Raw genomic sequence first — 27,680 nt, 5'->3', positions numbered from 1 at the left:
CCTCAATGCTCTTATATGGTCTGTAGTTAACTTGGGAATCAAATTTCTCTGAGTGGTTCCATATGTTTCTGGGATGAATATACGCCCCCTACCAGTAGCAGGCATTATGCTGAATGCCTGGAATACAGAGATTTGAAGATGCCAACTGAGTTTTCAGGAGCATACGAGTAGGGATGTCCTGACCCATGGAATCACAAAGAATGAGCAGGTGACTGTACTTGGGAGCCATTGATGATTGTAGAGGGAGAGGATGGCATGATTTGATCTGTGTTTTCCTTACCTGCAATAATCTCTCTCCCTTCTGTTAACCCTGACCTCTTTGGGAAATAATAGCCTCATTCCAAAAGCTCCTTTCTTTTTGTTCCTATGAATTTATGATCTATGTCAATTATTTAGCATGTAACATGGACTACATTGTGTAGTTACTCAATGCTTTATATGATAATGCCTTGCTTCCTCATCCAGTGTGAGGTCCTCAAGGGCAGGACCGCTCTATTATATATTATTGTATCATAGTCTATTCTCTTATAGTTTGACTACTCCTCCCCTTCCTGTCATATCTAACATGTGGCCTCCAATGGCAGGTGCTAACTCAGTGTTTGCTGGATAAATGGCTCTTGCTTTTATTTTCTACTTTCTGAAAACATGTTTACCTCTATCTGCAGTGTAAAAATCAATTTGGCCAATTTTCAGTAAATGTCTTGGGAGAGGTTAAGACCTCACATAGGAAACCTTTGATTGCCTTTTCTTTTGGTCTCCTGTATCTTCACTATCCAGTTCAACTGACCCCACCCAGGATTCCAGCTCGGGTTCCCTCACCTGTCCTTTCCCTGGTATCTCATGGCAGCCTATGTATAGCTCCATCATTGCAAGTGTGGCAATAGTCACTAGTTTGCAACCTAGTAGATTGCACTAGGGTACAAGCTGTGAGTGGTCAGGAACTATGCTGTGCTTATTCATCATCAGATAACCAGCATCTAGTCTAATGGGCATGACAACTATCCAACTAGATGGTTGGATACATAGATGGAAAGGAGAGAAAGATAGTTTGATGTTAGGAGAAGAAAAGTTGAGCTTTTACTTCCAGCTTTGGTGGGAACCAGCAATTACTGAGTAAATCTGAGTTGTGAGGCCAGTGGTATCAATCTCTCTCTCTCTCCCTATATCTGGGAGGTTCGCTTGGGAGGTCATCACAATAATGGGAATTTTTCTGTGGCACTTAGGATGGAGTTTCTGAGTGTAGTCGAAAATCTAGGCCCAGGCCAAATAGCAACAGATGTTCCTCTGTCATCTTTTTAAATTCTTTTCTCAAAAAAAACAAAATAACAAACCGACCTTGTTTTTGACTTCTTCGCTTATTAGATGATTACCAATTCTGCAAGTTTGTATTCTGCTTACTATACAGGCTTACCTGTACATGGATCTGGGAGTTCCTTTTCTTACACAGCCATATTTTGATTGGGGTGTTTTAATTGGCTTATGTGATTTGTAGGACAACTTTCAAGGGGTCACTGGGGATCCCTAAAAAGAGGATGGTGTGTAAGGCTTCATGTGTAAGAGAGATGCTTTTGCTGGAAACTCATTACCATGGCAACATAAAATTAACTTTCCTCCTCTCTGTCCTTGATGCCACCATGGTGCCTTCCTTCTACCCCTTCCCTCAGACTCCTTCCTTGCCTTTGATGATAAAGAAGTGACTTACAATGTGGTAAATGTATTCTGGCTATGTTGCTCTGTTATTTCCTGGTTTCTGCCTTTCAAATCTTGTTACTAGAGGACAGCACAGGGAGGCCCCCATGTCAGGACATTATTTCAAATAATAGCAGGTCCACCCTGTTCCAGCGCCTTTGGTGGCATTTCCTTGGGAATTGATCCACACGCCAAGGTCAGATACATGATCTGGTTTCTTGTTTTATCTTGGATATGCAGATGGTGTATTCAAACTGCTTAAACATGGCTCTTGATATGGAACATAACAAAAATGGAATGAGCATCATCATCATGGGACATCGACTGTAATATAAGAAGCCAAGAACTGCAACACTCTGCAGCTGCCTGGGAACCTTAATGATTATGTTCTTGAGTGAGAAGATGTGTTTGTGTTGCCAAATTTAAAGCTCTGGGTCCCTTACTTAGGTGCTTCTGTGAAACTCACATGGAAATTCATTATTGACGGAAAAGGGGTGTGAACCTGCACTGCCGCCTTGATGTCTGAATCACACTCCCCTGGAATAGCCTGAGGTTGGCTTCCGTCACAGTAGGAGGCAATGGTTTTTGAGCCATAATAGAAATCTTACCCCGTAAAGAGATAAATGGTAATGAAGATGAACTTAGATCCAAAAGACCTGGACCAATGTCTCACACACATACAAAAATAATTTGGAGCTGTTCTGCTTGAACTTCTGCATCTTAGGGATAGATCAACAATGAATCCTAAATACACAGTTTTGCTGTGTGCTATGCATGGCATCCCATAGTGTAGTATCTTAACCTGAAGATGAGAGGAACTTGAATCTGTCTCCTAGCTGACAGAGAGTGCATCTTAGTGGCTTGAGAATGGGAATTCATTCTTAGCTTCTTATTCATTTTATTGTGTACCTGTCATACGGCAGGAAGAGGGCCTGATCTTGAGGATACAAAGCAAATCAGAAAATGCTTCTGCTCTCATCTGAATGATAACACTTCCAGCATCTAATTATAATACTACAAGACCAAATAGCCTCAATAAAAGATACATGTATACTCTAAATCTCTTACTCTACAGTCAATGCATGGTCATCATTTTGTGGTCTTCTGTGTGCAAACCACATCTCCTATGGACACACTCCATACTACCTGGCCTGGTCCCTCTTCATTTAAAACTCAGGCTTACTGGTAGTGTTGCCATTCATTCTTTCAATAGTATTTATTAGCTGTTTAATATGTGCTGGACACTGTTAGCTGCTATGGGACTAGGGTGGAGCAGGAAGCTTTTGACCTGGTCAGTTTACCCAGTGCCCTACTATTGTTGAATAGTGACCAAATTGCCAGGGCTTCCCCAAGTCTAGAAGTATCTAAAGAACTTGCCTGTTCTATTTGGTATGGGTAATTATTTAACTTTCTGTTACTAATGTGGAGTCAACCCATATGGGATAGAAAGGTAGAAAAAAATAGATTGTTTCCTTTCTTCTTCTTTTTTTTTAATGGAAAATTAGACTTCAGAGCATGCATCTCCACTATACTGCAAGGGTGGGGATTTGCATTTCACTACAGGTAAACCTCTTCCCAGGGAAGGAGCCCACAGAAGGCTTCACACTCCTTAGTTTAGGAAGTTGGGAACCATGGCAGTGTTCGGTAACACTGAGACACAAGCAGGATGCGCCTCATATTTCATTTCTGCATTTCCTGCAAATCTGTTTTCTGACATGAAACAAGAACCAGGCCATGATGTACAGGTGGTTTATCTGGTTGTCTGTGGCTATGAAGATGAACTCTGGGATTGTTTTTTAAATGCTGGGCACATTGGAGAGGAATTTACTCCTGCTTCTGGAAGTCATGATCTAGGTATGGCTTAAAATAAAAAGCTGAGGAGTTTGTCCCTGGTGTCTGGTGCTGTGGAATATGAAGTATTAGTGAGTAGTGGCTCACTGACTGGCTGAGAAGTGACATCTGACATCAGCCCTCTCTTTGTTCATTTATAGAACTTGATTTGAACCCAAAGTATCAGGAGGTTCTAAGATATATATGAATCATTGACTCTGTCTCCTGTCTTGTGGATGACCAGGACTTCAGGTATTAATATCCCCATTTTGTGATTGAAGAGGCTGAGAGGGAGGGCAGCAAAGTGACTGAGTCTCCAGACTCAGCCTGCTGTGGCTCCGTCCTGACACTGTGTGAGAGATAAATACACAGCGAGGAAGGTCAACTACTAAAAGAAGGAAAGAGAGCTTTGGACAGAGGCAAAATGAGTGCAAACGCATGCACCAAGACCCTGCTCCTCTTATGTCTCAGGTCGATAGCAAGGGGGGACAAACTCTTCAGCTTTGCAGGGCTTGCTGGGTAGGCTCACTTGCAAGGATTGCTTGCTAGGATTGCCTAGGTCACTGTTAATCGGCAAAGAGGCGGCTGTTTCCCAACCTAAAGGACACTGGTAAAGCACAGATGACAAAGCAGGGCGTTAGAAGGTTTTTGTAGGAATTAAGAAACACAATTCATGAAGCATCTAGACCAGCGGTAGCTACATGGTAGATATTCAATCATTGGAGGGGAAAAAAGGTGGATTCTGTTAGGAGGGCAATGTTGACTATACTTTTTGTGACCATACAAAATGAAACCAACTTCTATTTAAAATTTTCTTTTTCATGTTAAGAGCACTCGAGGTTTAAAATAATTTAGTAAAGTTCAATAGATATTTCTGAAATAAAACCTAGGTGTCAGCTAGGACCTCTCAGCCCTTGAGATATTAATAGGATTGCATTGAACACGGTTAGCCGTTGGGTTCTCAAACTTGCTTGCACATTGGAATCCCCTGAGGAGCTCTGTAAAAATGCCGATGCCTGGTTCCCGCCCTAGACATTCTGGAAACCGCCTGGGCATCACGAGTCTTATATACTCCTCAGGTGAGTCTATTGTCCAGCCTCGTTTGAAAACCAATGTCATAAGTCACACCAAGTTTTGTGCTCATTCCCTGAGCTTAGGATCACATGGGTGAGCTTCTTGATCTACAATGTATCACTTCAGGCTGAAAATTTAACCTCTTCATGGATTTCCTAAGAAAATTTCCTAAGAAATTTTACAGATTTTGTGAAAATAGCAGGAGGAGGGTTTCACCATATTCCTGGCTTCCTCCCTACTTCCCTCCCTGTCTTCATCTCTCTAACTTCTTTCTCTAGAGAAACAACAAAATATTTCCCATTATCTCAGTCCTGATGTCTTGGAAGCACAGCAGGCACCCCCGGGCCTCAGCAGCTACCCCAGTGACTTGTAAAGGAATTCTTTCAAGAAAGGCAGGGCTCTGCTCAGTTAGAATTCTTGGAATAGCCCCTAAGAGAATTTTTTCTATTTTAATTCAGGAACATCAACTCAAGGCCAAGCACTAACCAAGGCATGGAAAGGCTTGAGAGTTCAGGGACTAAGAGGATAGAGCTAAAAAGGTGGACATGGAGGGCTGTTGGGGAAAGAGGGAGTGTAAGGTGGAGGGCACATGAGGGGAAGTGGGAAGCGTGGGTTGGGAGAAGCCTGGCCATCAGGACAGGTGGGCCACCTGCTGGGGCTCAAACCTCTGCACTGGGGTGGGAGCAATCATTCGTGGGTAGGGATCCAAGCGATCCCCAAAATTAAAAAACAAAAACCAGACTGTGATGTGAATTAAAGACTTTCTGGCCTTAATTAAGGAAATGATTAAGAGATCAGCTGTGTCTTTTGTGGCCTAATTGGCATTACTCTCTTCTGCCCTCTGTGTCCATAGAGGTAACCAAGGTTCACAGTCAGCCTCTGAAGCTTTGAATGTCACTCTGGGCAGAGTGTGTCACATTGTGCAGGTTTGGTGTCTCTCCATAAACCTCCGTGACCTTTGGGGGTGGAATGTCAACTCCTCCACTTACATTTTACTGAGCACTTTTTTTCTCCTTAAGAGGCTGCCTGTGTTTCGGGACACAGGCACAAATGCAGGCTACACAGAAAGCACAGCTTTTTCATTTTCAGAAGAGACATAGTATTTAAGTTATAAACTCTCCAGACAATATCTCCATAAGAATTTGAGAACACAACAACACAACCCAAACACACAGTCCCTTTGCTATTTCTGAATTCCCCACTCCGACAACATCGTGTTCATCTGATTGCACTATGTAATAGGTACTGGATAATTGTTTGTTGAGTGAATAAAAGAATGTTGATACACAATCAGACAGAGGGAAGAAGGGATAGAAGTGATTTTGGAAATGGTTCACCTGCTCCTTTACATCTTCAAGTGTTTTGCTAACACATTTCCCTTTTAATAAGCCTCAATCTCAGTTCATCCTCTCTTAATGTAAGGACATAAAAATCACTTTCCCCCCTTAGTTCTCAGTACTTGAACTGGGGTATAAATATTACTCCAGTGAGACTGTGTTCAGGGCACATACTTGAAGTCAGAGCAGCCTGTAGAACCTGCTAGCAATTGGACTTTTCTTATTTTTGGTGGATGCCCAGAGAACAGAGTTAGACATGCTACTTCAACAGTTTTGACATGAAACCTAATAGTAGTCATCTATTGATCCAATCACAAACATGTTTGGGGTTTCTACCATGGGCCGAGCACTGGGCAAGAAGGGGGATACAAAGACAAGTTAGTTTAAGGTATAAACCCAACTTTTAAAATTTTTTTTAAAAAAGATTTTATTGATTTATTCATGAGAGACACAGAGAGAGACAGAGAAAGGTAGAGACACCGGCAGAGGGAGAAGCAGGCTCCATGCAGGGAGCCTGATGAGGGACTCGATTCCGGGACTCCAGGATCACCCCCTGAGCTGAAGGTGGTGCTAAACCACTGAGCCACCCGGGCTGCCCCAAAACCCCCAACTTTTTAGAACACAGAGTATAGAAGGAGAAAGGAAAGGTAAATAGACAATCTCCACACAGCATAGCTAGAAGGTGCAATGAAGAACAAGGGAGGTGTGTGTAATCCAGCATGGGTGGTCAAGGATGGCCATGAAGTGGGGATGATGTCAGAGCTGAGACTCGCTAGCCATAGAATCTGAAGGCGAGTGTCATCAGTGGTCCCCTCTGTAGCTCTGACCACACGAGGTGCTGTTCGAAGCACTATATGTGTGTCAGCTTGAATCCTTGCAAAGGATTCAGAGGCTTATAATCTCCATGTTAGAGTCTAGGGGACTGAGGTGAGGATTCAAGGAAAGTGTCCAGGGTCACACATCTGGAAGGGGCTGGAGTATGATCCCAGGTAGATTATCCGTTTGTGGGTACTCTTTTCCAAGAAACTTGGACTAGAGAGAATGACATATATAGAAACTGAAGTCCCAAAGAGCATGTGATTTCTGGGAACATCACATCTGCCAGCAAAGCCCTTCGTGTAATCAAGCCTGTTCTGCATTTGTTCCCTGTTCACCTTGAATATTATAAATGCAGCCTGATCCGGGGCACCTGGGTGGCTCTGTCAGTTAAGCATCTGACTTTTGGTTTCCACTCCGGTCATGATCTCGGGGTTGTGGGATAGAGCCCCACATCGGGGTCCTCATTCAGTGGGGAGTCTGCTTGTCTCTCTCCCTCTTCTCCTCTCCCTGTTCTCTCAAATAAATAAATAAATAAATAAATAAATAAATAAATAAATAAATAAAATCTTTAAAAGAAGGTAAATGAAGTCTGTTTAGGTTCTTCGAAGACTTGAGGTCACAGGTGGGTGATGTTTGCACACGCACACTCTAGATCGTAAAGATCCTAGAGTCACCTCTGGAAGGATCCTGACAAGGCCAGAAGACTTAATTTTCTTTTTTCTACTGTTTAGAATGGTACCAGAAAGATAGACTTCTGTCTTCTTCCCATATCATTCCCAAGACGGAGCCAACCTTAATGAAGCCCACGTTTCTGGGGTTGTTCGGGTTAAGAAGAGTCGCTACTGTCGGGATCCCTGGGTGGCGCAGAGGTTTGGTGCCTGCCTTTGGCCCAGGGCGCGATCCTGGAGACCAGGGATCGAATCCCACGTCGGGCTCCCGGTGCATGGAGCCTGCTTCTCCCTCTGCCTATGTCTCTGCCTCTCTCTCTCTCTCTCTGTGACTATCATAAATGAATAAAAATTAAAAAAAAAAAAGAAGAGTCGCTACTGTCAATCACTGGCCTGTGTCTTGCAGGTAATCTCTGAGTTTTCACCCTTTCTCTGACTTTGCTGGACACTTGCCTGTCATGTGGAACTAAATGACGATGCCATGGATGTCTAGTTTGACACAAAACCGGCTTACCCTTTGCAGCCCTTAAACACCCCCCCCCCCATGCATACACTCCACAAAAACAAAAATCCCATCTCTGTATCACTTTGGCCTCCTAGGATAACCGTTGTAGGGGATTCTTTCTAGACGTACTAGGAATAGCTATTTCTACTTACCTCAGAATTTAAGTCAAGGTGACAGCTAGCCATCAACCCCCCTCACTGAGTTCTCTTTCCTCACCTGGAGAAGGAGTAACTTGGCCCCATTTTCAGCTTCACACTTTCTTCTGGTACCAGCTTCTCAGATGCCCTAGAGGCTGGGGCCATGGAAGCTCAACTGCGGACAGAACCCATGAATGGGATGTGGGGCTTTGGGCTCAAACCTAGAGGCCGGGTCTTTTTTTTTTTTTAACTTTTTATATTGCAATAATGATAGATTTATAAGAAGCTGCAAAGAAAAGTTAGAGAAGTCTCGTGTATCCTTCACCTGCTTCCCCTCACGGTGGCATCTTACACAACTGGATCTCAAAGCCAAGGTGTCAGCACTCGTACAGTCTACAGACCACCCTCAGATGCAACCAGTTATTATAGGTACTCACAAGTGTATCCATGTGCACACATGTGCCTGTGGGATTCTATGTAATTTTATCGCATGTAATCACCACCACGATCAAGATACAGAGACAGGGCAGCCCGGGGGGCTCAACGGCTTAGCACCGCCTTCAGCCCAGAGCATGATCCTGGAGTCCTGGGATCGAGTCTCGAATCGGACTTCCCACAGGGAGCCTGCTTCTCCCTCTGCCTGTGTCTCTGCCTCTCTCTGTGTCTCTCATAAATAAATAAATAAAATCTTAAAAAAAAAGATACAAAGGATCTTCCTTATGCTCCCTTTGAAAATTATCCTCCTTCCTACCCCTAGCAACCACTAATCTGTTCTCCATCAATATAATTTTGTCATCTTGAAAATGTTCTATAAATAAATATGTGTGTGTGTATATATTATATATGTATATATGTATATATATAATATAAAAGTCTGTAACCTTTTAAGATAGTATTTTTTTCATTCAGCATACTGTCCTTGAGATCTTTGAGGCCGTGGTGTGTATCAATAGCTCATTTGTGTTTATTGCGGAGCTGTACTCTGCAGTGTGGATGAACCATGGATTGTCTAACCATTCACCTGCTGAAGGACATTTGGCCAGTTTGGGGCTATTACAAATAAAGGTCTTTATGATCTTTCACATACAGGTTTTATATAGACACAGTTTTCACTTCTTTGGGATAAATAGCCAGGACTGGGATGGCCGTGTAATATGATAAATATTTAGTTTTCTAAGAAACAGACCCACTGTTTTCCAGAGTGGCTGTCCATTTTACATTCTCTCCAGCAATGTAGGCAAGTCCTCTTAAAGAAAGATTCTTGCTAGAAAAGCTTGTTTTTTAGGGTTAAAATCAGAGGAGGAGCTTATAGTCCCACAGGAGGTCAATGATCTCTATACCTCCTCAGCTTTGGAGAGTGTGACAAGACTCCCTCAGTGACAGGACAAGAATGTTCCTAGGAATGGTTCAAATACTAGGAGCCATGAGGTGCACAGGCAGCCATGGTGAATTATTGTTAATGCCTGAATGGGGTGGGTCGGGTTGGATGATTGTGGCAAGGAGCTTCCTTCCTTAGCCAGCAGCCTCCCTTCCCAGTGCTGTACACTCAGGACCCCTGAGGCAGTTTTGGCTCACACTCCATCATATGGAGGTCTGCAGAACAAGTGTTAATTCTTGAGATTTGTTTCCCTAATGCTTTCTGGTATGAGATCAACTTGATAGATTTTTTTCATCCTCCTCAGGTACTGCTCTCCCCACACGTGGTAATGAATAGTCCATGCTGCCTCCAATCCCCCATCAGACCCACAAGAGAAAAAAAATCAATTTACACTTTTCCTAGGAAGCAAGCCTATCGACAGAGCTGACGCGTTGTCTTAGGTCTGTCGGGCTGCCGTAACAAACTATCACAGATCGGGTGGCTTAACCAGCAGACATTTATTTCTTACAGTTCTGGAGGCTGGATGTTCAAGACCAAGATGCTGGCTGATGCGGTTTGTGGTGAGGGTCCTCCTCCTGGTTTACGGATGGCCACCTTCTCAGTGTGTGTTGGTGTGGCAGAGAGACAGTGAGCTTGCTCTGGTCTCTTCCTATTATAATGACCCTAGTCCTATCATGGAGCACTCCCCTCACATGACCTCATCCAACCCTAAGCAACTCCCCCCCAGGCCCCATCTCCTAATACCATTGCAGTTCAGGGCTTCAGCTTATGAATTTTGAGGAGACGGAAACACTCCATCTATAACATGTATAAAGACTCTCCTCTTCACTTAGCAGGTTGACAAAGGAGCCATTCAGTGACACTGTCTGCAGATGTGACCACCTTGATTTAGAATGAAGACAATGGTACCCTCATAGAGAAGCATTTGAAGGAAGAAGAAGTGTTCAAGGAGGCTCACCGGCTCCTTCTTCATCAAAGAAGAAGAGACACACTGTCTCCAGGATGTGGCATCAACTCTTCCGAAAGATACCATGGAGATTTCCTGAGATTGTAAAGTGGGTCCCGGCATTTCTACCAGAGGGTCTTGTACTGAAATCGGGGAAGCAGAATTCCCCATCCCCTAAACCAGTTCATCATTTCTTCCTGTATCCCCCACATTGTGAGACAGAGCCAGAATAGGTCTGCTGCACGCCCCAGCTCTGCAATAGAGCTCTCCCTGAGAGGGAGGAGGGAGACGTTTCTATGGGAAACTTCTCATTAGCACTTTGTCGCTTGTGTTACACAGACCACCCTGGGAATAAGACCCCATGGCATGAATAATATAGGACTACAAGCACTTACAGGTCGATGCCAGAAGAGAAGAGAACCAGCTGCCTTTGGCTTGGCAGCCCCTCTGCAGGCACAATAAACCCCCTAAGCAAAGAAAGGGCTCATTTCTCTGCTTCCCAAATCAACACAATCCTATTACTTCCCTCCTGGTTTGAGGATTAAAAATACTTTTGCTAAAAATAAAAAAAAAAGAATTATATTGGAAAATAGCAAACTGACAAGAAAGATAAGATGAGAAACCTGACTTCAGATTAATAAATGAGAACAGGGCACCTGCCGCATGCCCACGGCCTTCCTGCCTCCCACCCCCAACACTCAGGTTAAATGTGGCACATGTTGATCACTCACAGCAATGTTTTAAGTAGACCCCTGACTCAGCACTTCACCTTTCTCTTTCACGTCATTGCTGTAACCATTTGGATAGTGTTCAGCCTTTTCTTGCCATCTGCTCTTGTGTTTTCAGAAAATAACATTTGAAAACTGCTATTGTGTGGTAACATTGCTAGGCAGGACTGGTGAACCTAGAGCAATTCCAAATACCTTTGCCTGGGCTTAAACCTGCGAGATGTGGAAAGAAAAGTCCTAAGCTGGGAAACCTTTTCTGACACAAAGAGAAATAAATAATAGGTGCTGCCAACAGCTTGTAATTATAAAAAATTGGAAGCAACCAAAATATTAATCAAAAAGAGAATGGATACAACTGTAGCCTATACAAATAATTATATACTCTGCAGCTGTGAAAATGAATTAACCAAAGCTACACATGCTAGCTATGGTCTGGAATAATGTCATGCATTGGTCCTCAAAGAAATTATTCGGGCAACTCGTTTATTAATTCCAATAATTTTAGATTAGGTTTTTCTGCATGGCCAGTCCTATTGTATGCATATAATAACATTTTTGTTTTTTCCTTTTAGGTCCTTAAATATTTTATTTTCCTTGTCTGATGCTGCTGGTTGGGGCCTTCAGTGCAATGCTGAATAGAAGTGGGGATGGTAGGCTTGCTTGTCTCCTTGGTTTTAAAGGAAATGTTTTCAGTGTTTCACCATTAAATGTGATGTTCGCTGTGGGTCTATATTTTAAGGTATGTTTTAGGTCCATGTTTTATTCATTTATTTTAAGTAGCCTCCATGCCCAGCATGGAGTCCAACATGGAGCTTGAACTCAGAACCCTCAGATCCAGACCTGAGCTGAGATCAAGAGTCAGACATTTAACCGACTGAGCCATCCAGGTGCTCTGAGAGAGAAGCTGATTTTTAAAGTTGAGACTGGTATTCCTTTTTTTATTTTTTTAAAAAAAATCAGTTTACCTTAGTCAATTCATATAAAATAGAGTCTTTGATGCATTTATAATTATTTCTCATTTATATTTGGGTTTTCTTTCCTTAATGTCCTGATCTTTCTATGCTCCTTTCCCCCCTTCTTCCCAACATTCCTTTGAATTGATTCAAGTATTTAAATGTTTTTTTTTCCTTTTCCTAATTTGAAAGTGATATACTATATTGCTTGGTTTTTAAATAGTGACCTTTAAATTTCTAACATGAAAATTTTACTTAATAAAGCTTAAAATGAAACATTACCTTTTTTTCTTTTTTACTTTTTCTCTTAGCATTCATTCATTCATTCATTCATTCATTATTGTGGTTAAAAACACATGGCCTTAGATTTATTATATTTTTTTTAGATTTATTATATTAATCTTTTTGAAGCATACAGTTCAGTTAAGTCTATTCGCACTGTTGTATAACCAGACGGCAACAGAACTTTTTCATTTTGCAAAAGTAAACATGATTTTAATCTTCTCCCTGAGAAATTCGAGGACAAGGACATTAGAATGCTTTCTGCCCCATCCCCAGCTCCTTCCTTCCTGTGCTATTATTATCCTGGAGTATGTGCTGAATTATTGTTTTGTGGTAGGCAGCCTCCAATGCCACCTCCAGTGGTCTCTGCTCCTAATTCACGCCATTATGTGAGGCTTTCCCCTGAGACTCAACAACTTGCTTCTCAGCAGTAGAGTATGGCGAATGTGTTGGGATGTTGCTTCTGAAATTAGGCTACAAAACAAACAAACAAACAAACAAAAAACCAAAACACCCAACAACCCCCACCCCCACCCCCCAAAAAGAACAAAAAAACACCTTTCTTGTCCTCTTTTACTCTATTGCATAGAGTCTTTGCTCTTTGGGAGCTTGGCGTCATGTTCTGAGCATCCCAAAGAACCGATGCTTCCAGCCAACAGCTACTGTGGACCTGAATCCTGCTAACAACCATGTGAGTGAGCGTGGAGTGACCTTTCTGGGACCTGACTCTAGACACATACTCGTAGGAGTTTGGGAGCAGATCTTCTCTCAGTCAAACCTCGAGGTGGTTGCAGCCCAGACCAAAACCTTGTTCAGCCTTTCAAGAGACCCCTATGTCAGGGACACCCAACTAAGCCACACCTGAACCCCTGCAGAGAAAACCCATGAGCTAGTAATGTTTGTTGTTTGAAGCTGCTAAGTGTTAATTTGTTATGCAACAGTGGAAAACAAATACATTCCCTTTGCAAATTGGACATGATCATCATCCTTACATTCATTGCTTATTCAAATTTACTAATTCTTTGCTTGCCCTTCCATCTTGCATGTCAGAACTTAACTTCTGAGATATCATTTTATTTCCTTCTGAAGTATCCCTTAGAAAGGTTCTTTACTGAGACTCTTTTGGGGGCAAACTCTAGATTTTGTTTGTTCAAAAAAAGTCTATAATTTAATTTCTAGGCTTATAGTTTCCTGGGTCTTGAAGATAATATATATTTTGGCCCCAAACCTATAGGCCCTCTGGTCTGCAGCTACTAGTTCTCAGGGAAAATTTATTTCTCCAGAGGCCAGGTAAGTTAGATAAGTTTTCTTGTCTTCTGCTTTTTCCTGAAATTCTTCTTACTCACTTTTTTTAAATTGTGGATTTAACTTTTTGAAGGACCAAGCTTCATGGAGGGGTCAATTTCCCATCTTGTACAGCACAGGACTATGCTGCCAGATGCCCACACAGCCACGGAAGCCTGAGTTCTGGTTCCTGGAGACGGACAAATTTTCTGAGGGCGGACATAGCTTCAGTGCTGGTTTTCCTCTGCATTTGGGCTTTCTCTTTGTTTTCATTCCTGGAGACTTCCTACATGTTCTTGCAAGACCAGCTATGCATTAAAAAATCAGAGCATTTGATACTCACTAGCAAGCCTGTGCTTTGTTCAACCGCTGGTTCAAATAAACTAAGAACCATTGACAATTTTTCTTCAAGTCTTTCCTCCTCCCCTCCCCTTCCCTCTCCCTCTCCCTCCTCCTCCTCTTCGTCCTCCTTCTTCTTTCTTTCTTTCTTTCTTTCTTTCTTTCTTTCTTTCTTTCTTTCTTTCTTCTTCTTCTTCTTCTTCTTCTTCTTCTTCTTCTTCTTCTTCTTCTTCTTCTTTTCTTTCTATGAACACACTCATAAGAACCGCTCTTTAGTTAAAAACAAAGCCAAGTGTGAGGCAGAAAAGCTATTGTTCACCCTGGAAAAATTATCTTCCTGCCTACTCTCCTTACTACTTGGATCCCAAACAGCTCAGTGGAGGTCAGTGGAGGCTAGAAATGAGACTCTCTGGGGGAAGTGAAGGCTCCTAGGACATCTCTTTTGGAATAGCCTTTACTCATGATTCAGACCCAAACCAGCTGACTCCAATGGAATGGGGGCAGAAGGATTTGGGCAGTTAGGCATTTGCCTGATGGCTGAAGTCGGCTGCACTTAGCAAGCTTTTCTATATATGGGTAAAGACTTGGAAGAAGCAGGAAGCTGGCATCAGGGTTTAGGGCTTTGGGGGCCCAAGTCATCTATAATAGTTTAATCAGATGTCACCCTGTCCCGTTATTAGTTTACTAACTGTTGTTAGATTCCTTATGAGGTTCATACCACAGAACAAGGCAGCCCTATTTTAAGCATGCTCTTGCTTTCACTGTTTCATAAAACCATGTCATTTCTATGTAGGATCTGCAATCAGAGTACATTTATAGAGCTGTTGGTCTTAGTATTATAAGTGAGCCATCATAGGTCATAGGTCTTCTGTATATACAAGGGCTCTTGTCTTATAGGATCCCGGGTAAGAAAGGGTGTGGAAAAATTGCCTTAAGAGAAGGGCTGCATAGGAAGAGAATCTTTTGCACTTTGGGGATATAGGTAGGAATCTATAGGAAAGGAGGAAAGGGAGGTCTGATCTTGCTGTATGTGGTATCTTTGACTTGAAATTGGGTGAGTTCACCCATCATGGCCTTTATGCTGCAAGAGGAAGCAGAGCTGACCTGGGAGGTCCTGTTGGGTTCAGTGGCCATGAAGCTCTGTGGCCATGGTTAGGATGCATTGCCTCTCTAGTTCAAGTTATTCCAAACAAAGAGACAGTTGCACTGAAGCCCTGAGGTTCTGTCTGGCCAGGATATTTCCCAAATCTGTAAGAGGCCCCCACTCTACCCTGAGCCTGTGGACAAAGAGTGGCAAAGTGCTGACCTCTCTCTATGTGCCTGCAAATGCCGGGCTTGTGGAGAGATAGTTGGTCACATGACATCCACAACCACAGTAGATGCCATAAGGCAGACTATTAGAAACTGATCCGTGGCCTCACAGAGGAGTAGAGCCACTCCAGGAACCTCATCCTGTATGTCCCTCTCTTATATTTGTAGCTGTCCCACCACTTCAAACTGTGATTAGCTACCCTGGCCACAGAACTGTAAACAGCAAGGAAGTGCTACTGTGGCCTGTCCTGTTTGTCCTTGAGGAGGGGGTAGGGTGGGAGGACTTGCTTTCTGCTGGTTGGGGAAATGCAATTAGCAATACTAGATGGTTTCCATGAAGAGGCAGAAAGACAGTGAGTGTTGTTTTGAGCAGTTGAAGACCTTGTCTCTCATGACTCTGTCTTTGAGAATTACTTAGCAAGCATGTCTGGGAGCTGCAGCACTAACAATGGCGGGAAGGAAGTCGGGTCACATCCCAAGCACTAGATGAGCACGTAGCCTCATTCTTAGTTCTTTGGAGATTCAGTGTTTCCACCCATATGGATAAACCAGAGAAAACAATGCACTTTTCTCTACCTTTGGAAGTAGGTAAGAATAAGGACCAGGAGTTGTGACTGAACCAGAAAAAAAAAAAAAAATGAAACAGAAGGACTGATGAGCTCAAGGGGCCTCATATAAAATTTGGATAGAAAGCTGGACGACAATCAAATCAGCACCAGATACAAAATCAGCACAGAAGATACAAGTAGAAGGGCAATTCAGTGCTATGTTCTAAGCTGGTGAGTCAGCTAAACATTGTGCAGATGAGTCTCAACTGTGCAAACCAAATCCATCATTTCCTCTAAACAACCCCTCTAATTATATATTTGGCATTAACATGGGTGGTGTAAGTTTCCTGCAAGGCTGACAGACTAGGTTAATGTATAATAATGCTAGGACAGTGAGAACATTCCAATGACCCTGGGAAACACACATCATTCGAGGGAAAGGCACCAGGATACAGGGAACTTTGTGCAAGGAAGGGGCTTAAGGATGTAGTAGGTCAAGTTTAAGTAAAGAGGGCTTGCTGCCCAGACATCAATCCCAGAATCAATGGATTGGTAACTTGGAACCTGTGTCCTTGGCTAGTCTGAGGGGATATCTTTGGTCTGGGGCATCCTAGACACCTAGGAAAATAGATGTATTAAGTATGACTATAACCCCAGGAAGATAAAAGAATGCAGGAAAGAGTAAATAGCAATGTAACCATGTTAAAGACATAAATGTAAACCCATGTTACCAATATTTTGAAAGATACTGTAGTTTAAGAAAAAAGGATAGTCAGTAGAATAATCATTGTGATAATTCATGTCTGCTTTGCCTGCTTTTGCAGATTTTAAAGCATTTAAGGAAATCTGTTTTAGGTTAAATGCTCAAGATAATCCGATTAATAAAAGTGTGACCAATGTATGTATGTGTGCAATAAAATTAATTTGTTCAATTTACAAAATTTTGACTTAATTGTATAAGTAGTATTTAATGGCTCAAAGGGATTTTATAATATGGTATAGGAAGATTAAATTGAGCACTAAGGTATATGGAGGACCCTTGAGTAGGAAAGATCGCAGCTATGGGGAAAGATTCTTGTGGCTAATAAGCAGAGGGAACCTTTGAAGCCTTGCTAATCATTCTGTTCTGGATTTCTCACTGGGGCTGGCTCAGTGCCCACCTGGCCATAAGGGGACATGTCAGGCTTCAAATAAGGAGCCCATTGGCAGCGCTTCTTCGACTGTAAATTGTGCTTCGCAGCAGCATTTTCTGGGCTGAGGATCTTTTCTTTCTCCTGCTAGCCATTGGACTGGTTACCACACACTTCTGTCCTGAAGGCAGAGAGCCATGGAGGGAAGTGGTACAGAATTTCAAGAAGGGACACACAATGACGCCTTCTTGGATCTCACGAGGAAGCTGGCAGATGCGACTTGCACATTGTCCACTGCACATGAGTCATCCATCGGCTGCACCCAGATGGATGATCAAAGCGCTGTTTCTGGTGGACCCCAGACCACCTCTTCCGATGCTCACTTGGCTCCTCTAGGGTTTCAGAACAAAGCTACTGGATCAGGGGCCCGGAGTATTACTTTACAAAACATCCCATAAAGAATGAACACCAACTCACACCACACACAGTTCCTGCGCGGGTCACCCTTTTCTTTCCATTAAAATGCCAGCCCTGTTTGAGTTATGGAAGGGAGCACCTGCCTCTCCATCCTCCAGCATGTGTGACCAGCGCTGCTCCTGTGTTGCGCCTTCTAGCTTGCCTTTACCCGCGTTGCAGAGGGCTTTGCCAGCTGGGTGCTCCTTCATCACCAGAAGCTTGGTGCCTGCTGGCCTCTGCCGCGTTCTCCAGCTGTACCGTTTGGGGCTGGAAGTGGGGAGGGTCTTTCACCTTCATATTCCTTGGCCCAGAGCAAACAAGCTGCTTTGGTCCCCCGTGCTCCCTCTTCTGCCATCCAGAGTCTGAAGCCTTGCCCGGGACCCCACACTGTGGGGACTTTGGGAGCTTATTGTCTGTGTTGAAGTTTGCACAAAAATAGCTGCAGAGCCGGATGACAGTCTTCCCCTACCTCTACCTCTTCAAAGATTCCACTCCAAAACGTGGGCAAAGCTGCTTCTCATGATTTTGCTTGAAGGTGGAAAGAGCAGTGAACACCCCCCAGGAAGGCACCTCCTGCCCACACAGAAGAGCCTCCAAGACTTACAGGCTCTTGGCCTTTTTCCCTTCTATGGGTCCCTATTCACTAAGGGACTCAGCATCTCTTTAAAGTACTTGGAGAATTAGTACACCTTGGGAGGTCTGGCGAGAACAACCTCACAGCAGTGGGGGAAGCTCAGGGGCTTGGTGGCAGGAGCACACCTACAAGCACTCCTCTAGCTGCTGTCCACTTTCAACTTTTTTCTGTTCGCATGTTTAAATATCTGTGTCTCAATTTTGACACTCATATATATATATATTTAAAATGTTTTATATATTTTATATATGATATATATTAAATATATATTTTTACAAATATATATTTTTAAAATCAACTTTCTGTCTTTACGTTTGAGCAAAAAGACCTCGCTATGTCTCTAACAGCTAACTGTTTAATCTTGCGGGCCCGTTTATCCCTTTGAAATGGCATTCTTGTCTCCCTGCCTATTTGTCTACTTTTCTCTAATTACACAGTATTTATATTCCTATGAATCCAGGAAAATAAACTAAGAGAGAAATTGCTTTCTGTGTACAATATTTTAAAGTACTGTTAAATGACTATGTGGCGGGTGATATTTTCCATTACTATTATTATTTTTTTAATAATGTTTCTTCTTTTGTATTGTTTTATGCTCCATTTATTTCAGAATTATTAGGCTTTGAGGAAAGCAGTTCCCCCTCCCTCGCCTCCCTTTCCTCCAAGGGCGGTTTCAAAATAACTTTTCTATGAACATTTTATCAACATGCTTTGCTCTGCAGCCAGGTCATTTGCAGCTTACCCTTTATTTTGGAGGAGTTGTTGCCAGGATTGCTTTGCATTTTTAAAGTCTGATTAGTTGTCCTGTTTGACTATCTTGATGGATTATTCAGATGCATGTGACCTGATTTTGACTTTGTAATTAAAGATTTTTTTTGGAGGTCAGATAAAGTGCCTGCCCTGCTGCCAACTTCAGCACACATGCAAAACCTATTCAGAGAGATATGGACAAGACTGATTGCTGTCAAGGAGAGAAGAGCCAGTATTGATTAAGTGTGAAGCATGGTGACCAGATGCCATGGTACCCTGACCCTGAAACCTCCCAGGTGGCTGACCCTGGTCTCTTGGAACCACCCAAAGCCCTCAACTTATTGTTGGAGATATAGGGCTCCAGCCCTCCCGAGCCCTCCCCTCCCCACTCACCAACTTCTCCACACTGAAAATTGCTATCATATGTGGGGGAAATAGGGTTTCCCTATAAAATAAGTAAGCTAATTGCACAGGAGGGATCCAGGTGAAAAATACGCTGGTAAGAGAATGACCTTTCATTTGCTTTTTTAAAAAAAAATGATAGATGTCATTTCCAGTTCACTTTGTTGTTCACCTCATAGCCAAGTGAACTTGGTACGCATGGCTGAAAAAGTAGATGTGAGTGTTCCTTCTCTTCTATGGTTACAGGTCCCTGATGGATATTTGGGAGGCACCAAACTGGTCCAGCTCTGAATGCATGCAGAGAGGGGAGGCTGGGGTTGGGAAGATGGAACAATCCTTGAACCAGAAGGCAAATCTCTTTCTGCCTTCTCCTCCTCTTCCTCCTTCATTCCTTCTTTCTTCCCTTCCTCCTCTTCCCGTTTCTTTTGCTAGTGTAGCATTTTCACTTCTTCACCCAAAGTCTTAGTTTTTGAGCTGTTTCTTCTCCCTATCCCTACCCTATGTTTCTGGGAACAGAAGGCTTGGGTAACTCCATACTGGAATTCCACAATGTAGTTTTCGGTCACTGGGCATGGAGTCAGACACTTAGGGTTGTATCATGGCTCAGGTATGTTACCTGATAAGATAGTTAATATGCATGTGCTTCAGTTTCCACATCTGGAACATGGAGATAAACATTCTACACACCTCATAGGACTATTTATAAGGATTGAATGAGACCTTATAAACGGAGGGACATTATAAATTATAAAATGTTATGTAGAAGCAGGAGATTATTATGGAAATGATGATGCTCTCAAAGATATCTTACAAATTCCTGTACTCATGATAGTTTTGGTGTCAAGATTACAACCTGTCTACAGCTAGAATCATCCAAAAGACACAGAACTGGCTGCTCTGATCCAGTGAAAAGCTTGAGAGATTCTTTCCTAAACCTTGACCAGGGAAGCAGGAACCTTTTTTATAAAGAGGCAAATAGTTAGTATTTCAGGATCTGTGGCCATATAGTCACTATTGAACTAATTATGGGAAAAGCCATAAACAATACAGAAACAAATGAGTGTGGCCTTGTTCCAATAAGACTTCATAGAATACAGAAATCTGCATTTCCTATAATTTTTACATGTCACAAATATAATTTTTCTTTTGAATCTTCTAGCCATCTAACTGTAAAAACCATTCTTAGCTCATGGGCCATATAAAATGAGGCTGCATGTGGGATTTGGCCTGTGGGCTTCATTTGCCAATGCCTGTCCTAGACTACTCCCCAGAGCCACTGGTAAGGGCAGATTGACTATATCAGAGATATCAAAAGGGAGACATGAAGTCATTTAGGCATGTGGCATTGGTCTTTTATTTTTTATGTCCCTCTTCTACTCCTGGTTGATGTCAAAGCATGTGAAACATATCAAAGTATGTTAAATGACAACAGTGAGATTCACACAAGGCTCTTGTCAAAAATATAACCTAGATCTCTGCTTTCTATTCCTTATAAAAAAAAAAAAAAGAAAACAAAAACAAAACAGCAAATGGTAACAACATTACTCATGGATGGCTGCCTGGAGTACATGTGACTCATTCAGTCTTATAGACAATGTAACTTTCCCTTGAGCTATCCAGACCTGCAAGTGCTCCATTCATAGAAGTTTTTGTTGCAGCCCTTTGCAAAACTGACCTTGAGCTGCATTTTGGTGGTGAAACCTTGCTCCTTGTTTCCATGATAAACTATGGATGGGAGTCACATCTCTCCAGGGAGAAATTCCTTTCAAGGCTCATCCCAATATTAAGAAAGACTAGACATCCAAAAAATTGATTTTATTTTGCAAGCAATGTAATTTCCTTGTTTGATTTGGCTTCAAGGAAGCTCAGAGTCAACTATATCTCTATTGACTAGAAAACACCTTGCAAGTCCTCAGCAGTAAAGATTTATTTATTTATTTATTTATTTATTTATTTATTTATTTATTTATTTTATTTTATTTTTTTTAGTAAAGATTTATATACTAAGTATGTACTAAATATTTTTCATACAGTCCTTTTCACTTAGTGCTGGGAGGTAGGTAAAATTATTATTCCTATTATAGTGGGCTGAATAATGGCTCGCAAAGATATTCATATCCTGATCCCCAGAACCTGCAAATGTCACCTTTTATAGCAAGAGGGAATTTGCAGATGGGATTAAGTTAAGGATCTTGAGATGGAGAGATTATCCTAATTTTAGTGTCCTCATCAGAGGGAGGCAGAAGGAGAGTAGACACAGAAGAAACCAACGTGATAACAAGATGTTGAAACAAGATGCTACGCTGCTGGCCTTGAAGATGAAGGAAGGGGCCATGAGCCAAGCAATGCAGCTGGAGAAGCTGGAGAAAGCTAGAAGAGAGATTCTCTCCTAGAGTTCCCAAGGGAGCATGGCCCTTCACTAAGTGAAGTTGACTTTGGATGTCTGACCTCCAGAACATTAAAAGAATACACATGTGTCATTTTAAGCCACCAAGTGGTAGCCATTAGTGCATCCATAGGAAACTCATATGCCCACTTTGCAATCAAGGGTAGGAGACAGAGAATATTGTCCAAGGGCTGGAATGAGGTTTGTTGACCTCAGACCCCCAGATCTTATTTCTCACACTGGCTCTTCTGTTGTACGTGTCCTGATCTCTCCTGGATTTATTATTCCCCTCCCTCCATTCACCTTGCTTTCCTACTACCTCCTCCATCCTCCAATCCTGTGGACCTTTGTAATCCACCCTGTGAGCTGGTGTGATAGAGGCAGCATATAAAGTTGGACATTTGTGTCATGTGAAGGGTTGAGGTCTCTGGGCTTTTGCTAGCCCTGGGAATTGTCCTACGATTTAACAAAAGAAAGGCCCCAGGCTGCTTTTGTTCCCCCTTCTGCTTTTGTAAAGACTGTTACTCTTTCCTTTACTGTAGCACTAACAGTTGGACAGAGCAGGACTTCTGCTTTTTTCAGAAAATTGTGCTCACTTCCTGGTCCATATTCAGAGCCCAGCAACTGCTTGTGAGTTTCTTTCTTTCTTTCTTTCTCCTCCAGGATTTTTGTTTTATTTAGAACAGTGTCTGGTCTAAGAGCTCCCCTTCCCACTAAAATTATAAAACAACACAAGAAGGAAAAAATGAAGCACTAAACCCAGGACACAGAAGATCCTTTATTTTTGTCAGACGATGCCCCCATATCTGGGCACATGTTGGGATTCTAGAAGTTCCTGACATGCACTAAATAAATCCGAACACCAGGTCGGATAGAGGGTCTCAACACATGGCCTTTGTTCTATGTTATCAATGAGAAAGCCTTGGAGGTTGAAGGGGAGCTGGCCTACTGTGAACCCACCACCTACACCACACCTAAATATGGGGAGGAGTATGTGACCATTCAGTCCCTGATCACTCAATGGCTCTCAAAAGATGAGACAGGACTCACCTTTGGAGAAGGACCCACCCACTGCTTTCTTTTCTGCTGACCCCAAGGTAAAACCAAAGATTCTTTCTGATGTTGTGACTGTTGGTCTGATGCTATTTTGACCTGCCATCGTTTCTTTCCTGGATTATTGATTCTATAGGCTACAAACCCTGGCTATGGCCTCAAACAGCTTTCAAATCTAATACCCATGCTTCCACCCATTCCTTGGGAGAATCTCTTCGCATGCAATCTCCTCATTGCCAAAGGCATGCAGCCTAACCTTGTTTCTTACTGTATTAATTAGGGTTCTCCAGAAAAACAGAACCAGTGGAAATACATATGTTAGAAAAAAATATATATAATAAAAAAAAGATTTATCATAAATATTGACTCACATGATTATGAAGGCTGAGAAGCCCTATGATCTGCCATTTGCAAACTGGAGACCCAGGAAGGCTGGTGGTACAATCTGAGGATATGAGAGAGCCAGAAGCCCTGGAGTACTCTAAGCAGGAGGTCAAAGTCCATGCTTACAGTCAGGCTGAGAGAGTGAATCCTTTTGTCCACCACCTTTTTGTTCTGTTCAGGCCCTCAACAGACTGGATGGTGACCACCCACACTGGGGAGGGTGACCTGCTTTTACTCAGGCCACTGAATTCAATATAATCTCTAGAAACACCCTCACTGTCACACCCAGAAAGTGTCTAACCAGCTATCTGAGCATCCTGTGGCCCAAAGGGACACATAAGTTCACCATCACCCTGAGCTCTCCTCACATTTCCTGCCTCATCTCTCATCCATTTCTTGTGTTCTAGCCTTTCTGCAGCGCCCTGAACCCTATGTAGGCTCGTGTGTCCCATTCTCTGTGCTGGTGGTATCCTCCCCACTCCTCACCTCTATCCACCTGCCTGCTGACAAAACTCCAGATAGCAGCAGATTAAAGCACAGGATCTGGAGTCAGCTGGGCCTTGTGATCAAGTCATTTCAATTCCACAGATATTTACTCCATACCTTCTTTGCACTCCCAGGATATAATTCTGCTACTATTACCTGTGTGACCTCAGAAGAGTCGTCTGATATCTCTAACTCCCATTTAGATATCCATAAAGTAATAATGCATAGGAAGTACTTAGCATGGCACCTGGTATATATAAACCTTCCATGGACTTAGCATTAGGTGTTATAATTACCATTTCTATCATTCTTTTTTAAAGATTATTTATTTATTTATTTATTTATTTATTTATTTATTTATTTATTTATGAGAGACAGAGAAGAGAGAGAGGCAGAGGGAGAAGCATTCTTCTTGCAGGGAGCCCGACTGGGACTCGATCTTAGGACCCTGGGATCACACCCTGAGCCAAAGTCAGACACTCAACCACTGAGCCACCCAGGTGTCCCACCATTTTTATCATTCTTTGAGGTCGAGGTCAACCTTATGACCCTTCCCTTGGTAGGTTCAGACCCCAACCTCACCCTTTCCAACCACCATGAGCACTGGTGCATGACATGTGGCTCTATTTCAGCCCTTCACTGAGTATTTACCTTGTTCAATTGTCTGATCCTCCCACTACTCTTCGATGAGAACTGTGTCTCCTCTATCCTTTTTCTCTGAGTACCCAGAGCAGAGCTTGTGCAGACATTTGTTGACTCCATGGAGCAGCTACCCAGAGCGGGGAGCTAGCCCCAGAGGCAGTGATATGCTTTTGTTCTTCTCCTGATGCATCCGCTTCTCTTGCCTTTCTTGGCAGCAACTTGAAAGACTGTGCCAGGCTTGGCTGCAGGCTCCAGGCTGGTCTGGGGGAGGGACCAGCCATGGCAACCTTTTATGGGAGGATGAATTGGAAAAACAAATCCTGAGCAGTCCATTCATCTCAACTTTTGCTTCTCATCCTGCACCTACAATGCATAGATGCCAGCAGAAAGCATCCCATCCCCATGGGAAGAGCAAGAATAATGAGATCAATATCTACAGCATCTAGCCATTCATTCTCTTTTACATTAGGAAAAAAAAAAGTTTTTGTGCATTTCAATGTTCAGTGTTCCTTCTTTTTAAAAGAGTAAAATCAAGTTGGACAAATGACCCTGGAGACCAGCCTGAGCATCCCAGCCTCTCCAAGGCAACTCCTTGGGTGGCAGCTGCAGGATCATCTATCTGCTCGAGTGCAATATCTCCACTGCTCTCCAGTTTACCTTGCAGCCAATTTAAATACTTAAAGGGCATCACTTTTCCAACTTCTTCAGTCCAAAGTGCATTTTATTTTGCTTCCTGCCTATCTCCAGAATGTCACATTTCACACTGGCATGTTTCTCCATGAGGCCATCCCTCTAATCTTCATTCAAGATGTGATCCTGAAGCTGAGCCCATTTTTCCCCACGCAGGCCCCCGTTGTGGTGGACTGAAGTGTGCAAACCACTGTCCCCCCTGCCATGACCAAATTAATATATTGAAGTCCTAACTCTTAGTACCTTAGAATATGATTTTATTTGAAGATAGGGTCTTTAAAGAAGTCATTAAGGTTAAATGAAGTCCTATGGGTGGGCCCTAATCCAATAGGACTGGTGTGCTTACAAGAAGAGATCAGAACACAGCCAGGTACAGAGGACAGGCCACGTGAGGACATAGGGAGAAGACAGCTATCTACAAGCCAAGGAGAGAGGCCTCAGGAGACACCAACCCTGCCGACACCTTGATCATGGACTTCTAGCCTCTAGAACTGTGAAAAAATAAACACCTTTGTTCCCAGTCTGTGGTACTCTGCTCTAACAGCCTTTGTAGACTAATATATACCCTAAAGTGCTGGTTCAGACACTGACTATAGAAGTTGCCTGCATTCTGTTCATTAATCGCACTGTTTGTTGTAAAGATGTTGGGCCCACTGGGGTTATAACGTGGCTTATGCTCTTTGGTTATGTCTGGCCCTAGAAACAACCCTGGCATTGACAGTCACAAAGTAAGTGCTGAATTAAAGAGCAATGTCGCCCTAAGAGTGTCATAGGAAGGACGGGAAGCTTCTCTCCTGACATACGTGATCTTTTTGCTCAATTTGCAAACTCAGTAACCTGGAAAGGCAGCCCAGGTGTACAGTTTAGGGAGGTGGTGACTTTTGGAAGCACCTTTCCTTAATTGGGAGCTAACGAAGTGTCATGATTTGGTAGATTCCCTGGTCATTTTGGGGGCTTTCTGACTGCAGTATTAGTGAATTGCTCCATTTAGACTCAATGTCTTTTTCGTGTCCTCTTTATGGCTCTCTTCAGACTCCTTCTCACTCTCCACCCTGTACCCCTACTTCTCCCGAGGGTTCTCAATGACCATGCAGACCCACAGCAAGTGGAGAAAGTGTTTGGCTCCTGGTCCTCTCACCAGTTCCTCACCCCAACTAAACGCTTCAGCCCCCATCCGTGGCCTTCATTTCCCCATAAACACAAATGACCACATTTTGAAAGACCTTACCACAACTCTGGTAGAACACTTCCAAGTTCCCTTCCCGGCAGACCGTGTGTGTGGGCCAGGCTTTGCTGTTGCTGCTGCTGCTGGGAGAAACCAGAGTCCAGATGAGGAGGGCCACCGTGAAACCCTCCATGGCCAGGCCTAGTGTGTGACTGACAGAAAACTAATGGGCGCGATACAACAGGACTTCGGGGCTCCTCCTCTCCTCTGGCTACAGGGGTGAATGTTCAGTTTCACTTCTTGAATTTTATGCTCCTGAGGAACCACTGTGAGATGCAAAAGGCAGTTAGCAGAAGCATTTGAATATCGTTCCCCCAGGACCTTTGACCCTTGCATCTGCAGGGTGAGGACAGCCTATGTCTAGGGCAGGCTTGATGTTAACTTTCTGTTTTCACAGGGAGGAACCAGTAAGTGATGCAAGACCTTATGGCGTGGGCCTCCTCCAAACAGCCTCCTTAGAGCCCCCACCCCCAGGTGGAGTCGTGAACTCAGGAAAGCAAAACACCATAGGCCACCCTGTGGTTCTCATCAGCAGCTCCCCATGTCTCTGTAGGCTCCTGATGTGGGCTGTGGACCAGGGACCTGGCTGGGGCCAGGAGGCAGCAGTTGCCATTTTGAGGGCTGCAGAATAACATTTGGGATATGGAATGAGGCTTTTGCCCTGTTGCCATATTCTTGTGTCTGGCTCCAGCTTCACTCTCAGGAATAGGGTTTTAGCAGTGAATTGTGCAGCTGTGAGAACAGAGCTTGTTCTGGGAGCAGCAGACGTGGCCTCTGGAGGAGGTGGAGAGAATGTCCCTGAGAGGAGAGCTGTGTTCTATTTCTGCCTTGGCTTGGTGGAAGGGGTGGGGAAGGATGGGGAAGTGAGGGACTCCCTTTTAAGATGGTATATATGTGTGTGGGGGGTTAATTTTATTAGTCATTGGCAGGATTATTAATTAACATCCCACTTGCTTTTCAAAGCTAAGAATCTGTCCCCCTATTCCATTACCTCTGTCATCCTGCATCATGACAAAACAAAATTTCTCAGCCCTGGTTCCCCACCTCCACCCCACTTCACCTTAGCTTAAGAGAATCAGAGTCAGGGCCAAGGGCAGCAGATTGGAGGAACAACAGAATAGCAGCACTATTTCCCCTGGGAGGAAAAGCATTTCTCTGAGCTCACCGGGTAAATTGACTGTCTCTGCTGAGAGGTAACTTTCATTACCTCAGAACTTTTTTTGAAGTAAGTGGAACTTAATTACCAGTGAAAGCAAATAAACTGACTTAAATGATGAATACTTAGGATTTCTTAGCAAACATCACAGAGTGGTCATTTGGGGGAAGGGGCAGATCTAGGTTGATTGATTTTTTTTTTTTTTTTTTTTTTTTACTCACCTACAAATAAGTTCAGTGATGTTGGCTTTCAAGTGATTCCCAAAATGTGGTCCCCAGACAACAGCATCAACTTCACCTAGGAGCTTGTTAGAAATGCAAGTTCTTGGGCTATATACAAGACCAACTGAATCAAAAACTTTGGAGTGGGGCCCAGGCCCTTCCCCTATGTTCATCTCTTTTGTTTCTTAAATTTCACTTATAAGTGAAACAGGCGTAAGGTATTTCATTGTGGTTTAG

The 27,680-nt window shown here is 43.1% G+C and overlaps 1 protein-coding gene across 1 annotated transcript in view; it reads right to left on the bottom strand.

Moving 5' to 3' along the window:
• Positions 1 to 26,314, bottom strand: part of LY86 (lymphocyte antigen 86) — a 59,174-nt gene extending 32,860 nt beyond the window's left edge. Inside the window, exon 1 of the mRNA XM_038584099.1 lies at positions 26,070 to 26,314. Coding sequence (XP_038440027.1) covers positions 26,070 to 26,199 — 130 coding nt within the window. The 5' untranslated portion in view covers positions 26,200 to 26,314. The remainder of the gene's footprint in view (positions 1 to 26,069) is intronic.
• Between the last annotated feature and the right edge of the window lie 1,366 nt (positions 26,315 to 27,680).

This window comes from Canis lupus, chromosome 35 (assembly GCF_011100685.1).
Source record: "Canis lupus familiaris isolate Mischka breed German Shepherd chromosome 35, alternate assembly UU_Cfam_GSD_1.0, whole genome shotgun sequence".
Lineage (NCBI taxonomy): Eukaryota > Metazoa > Chordata > Mammalia > Carnivora > Canidae > Canis > Canis lupus.
This window is presented reverse-complemented; position numbering and strand designations above follow the sequence as displayed.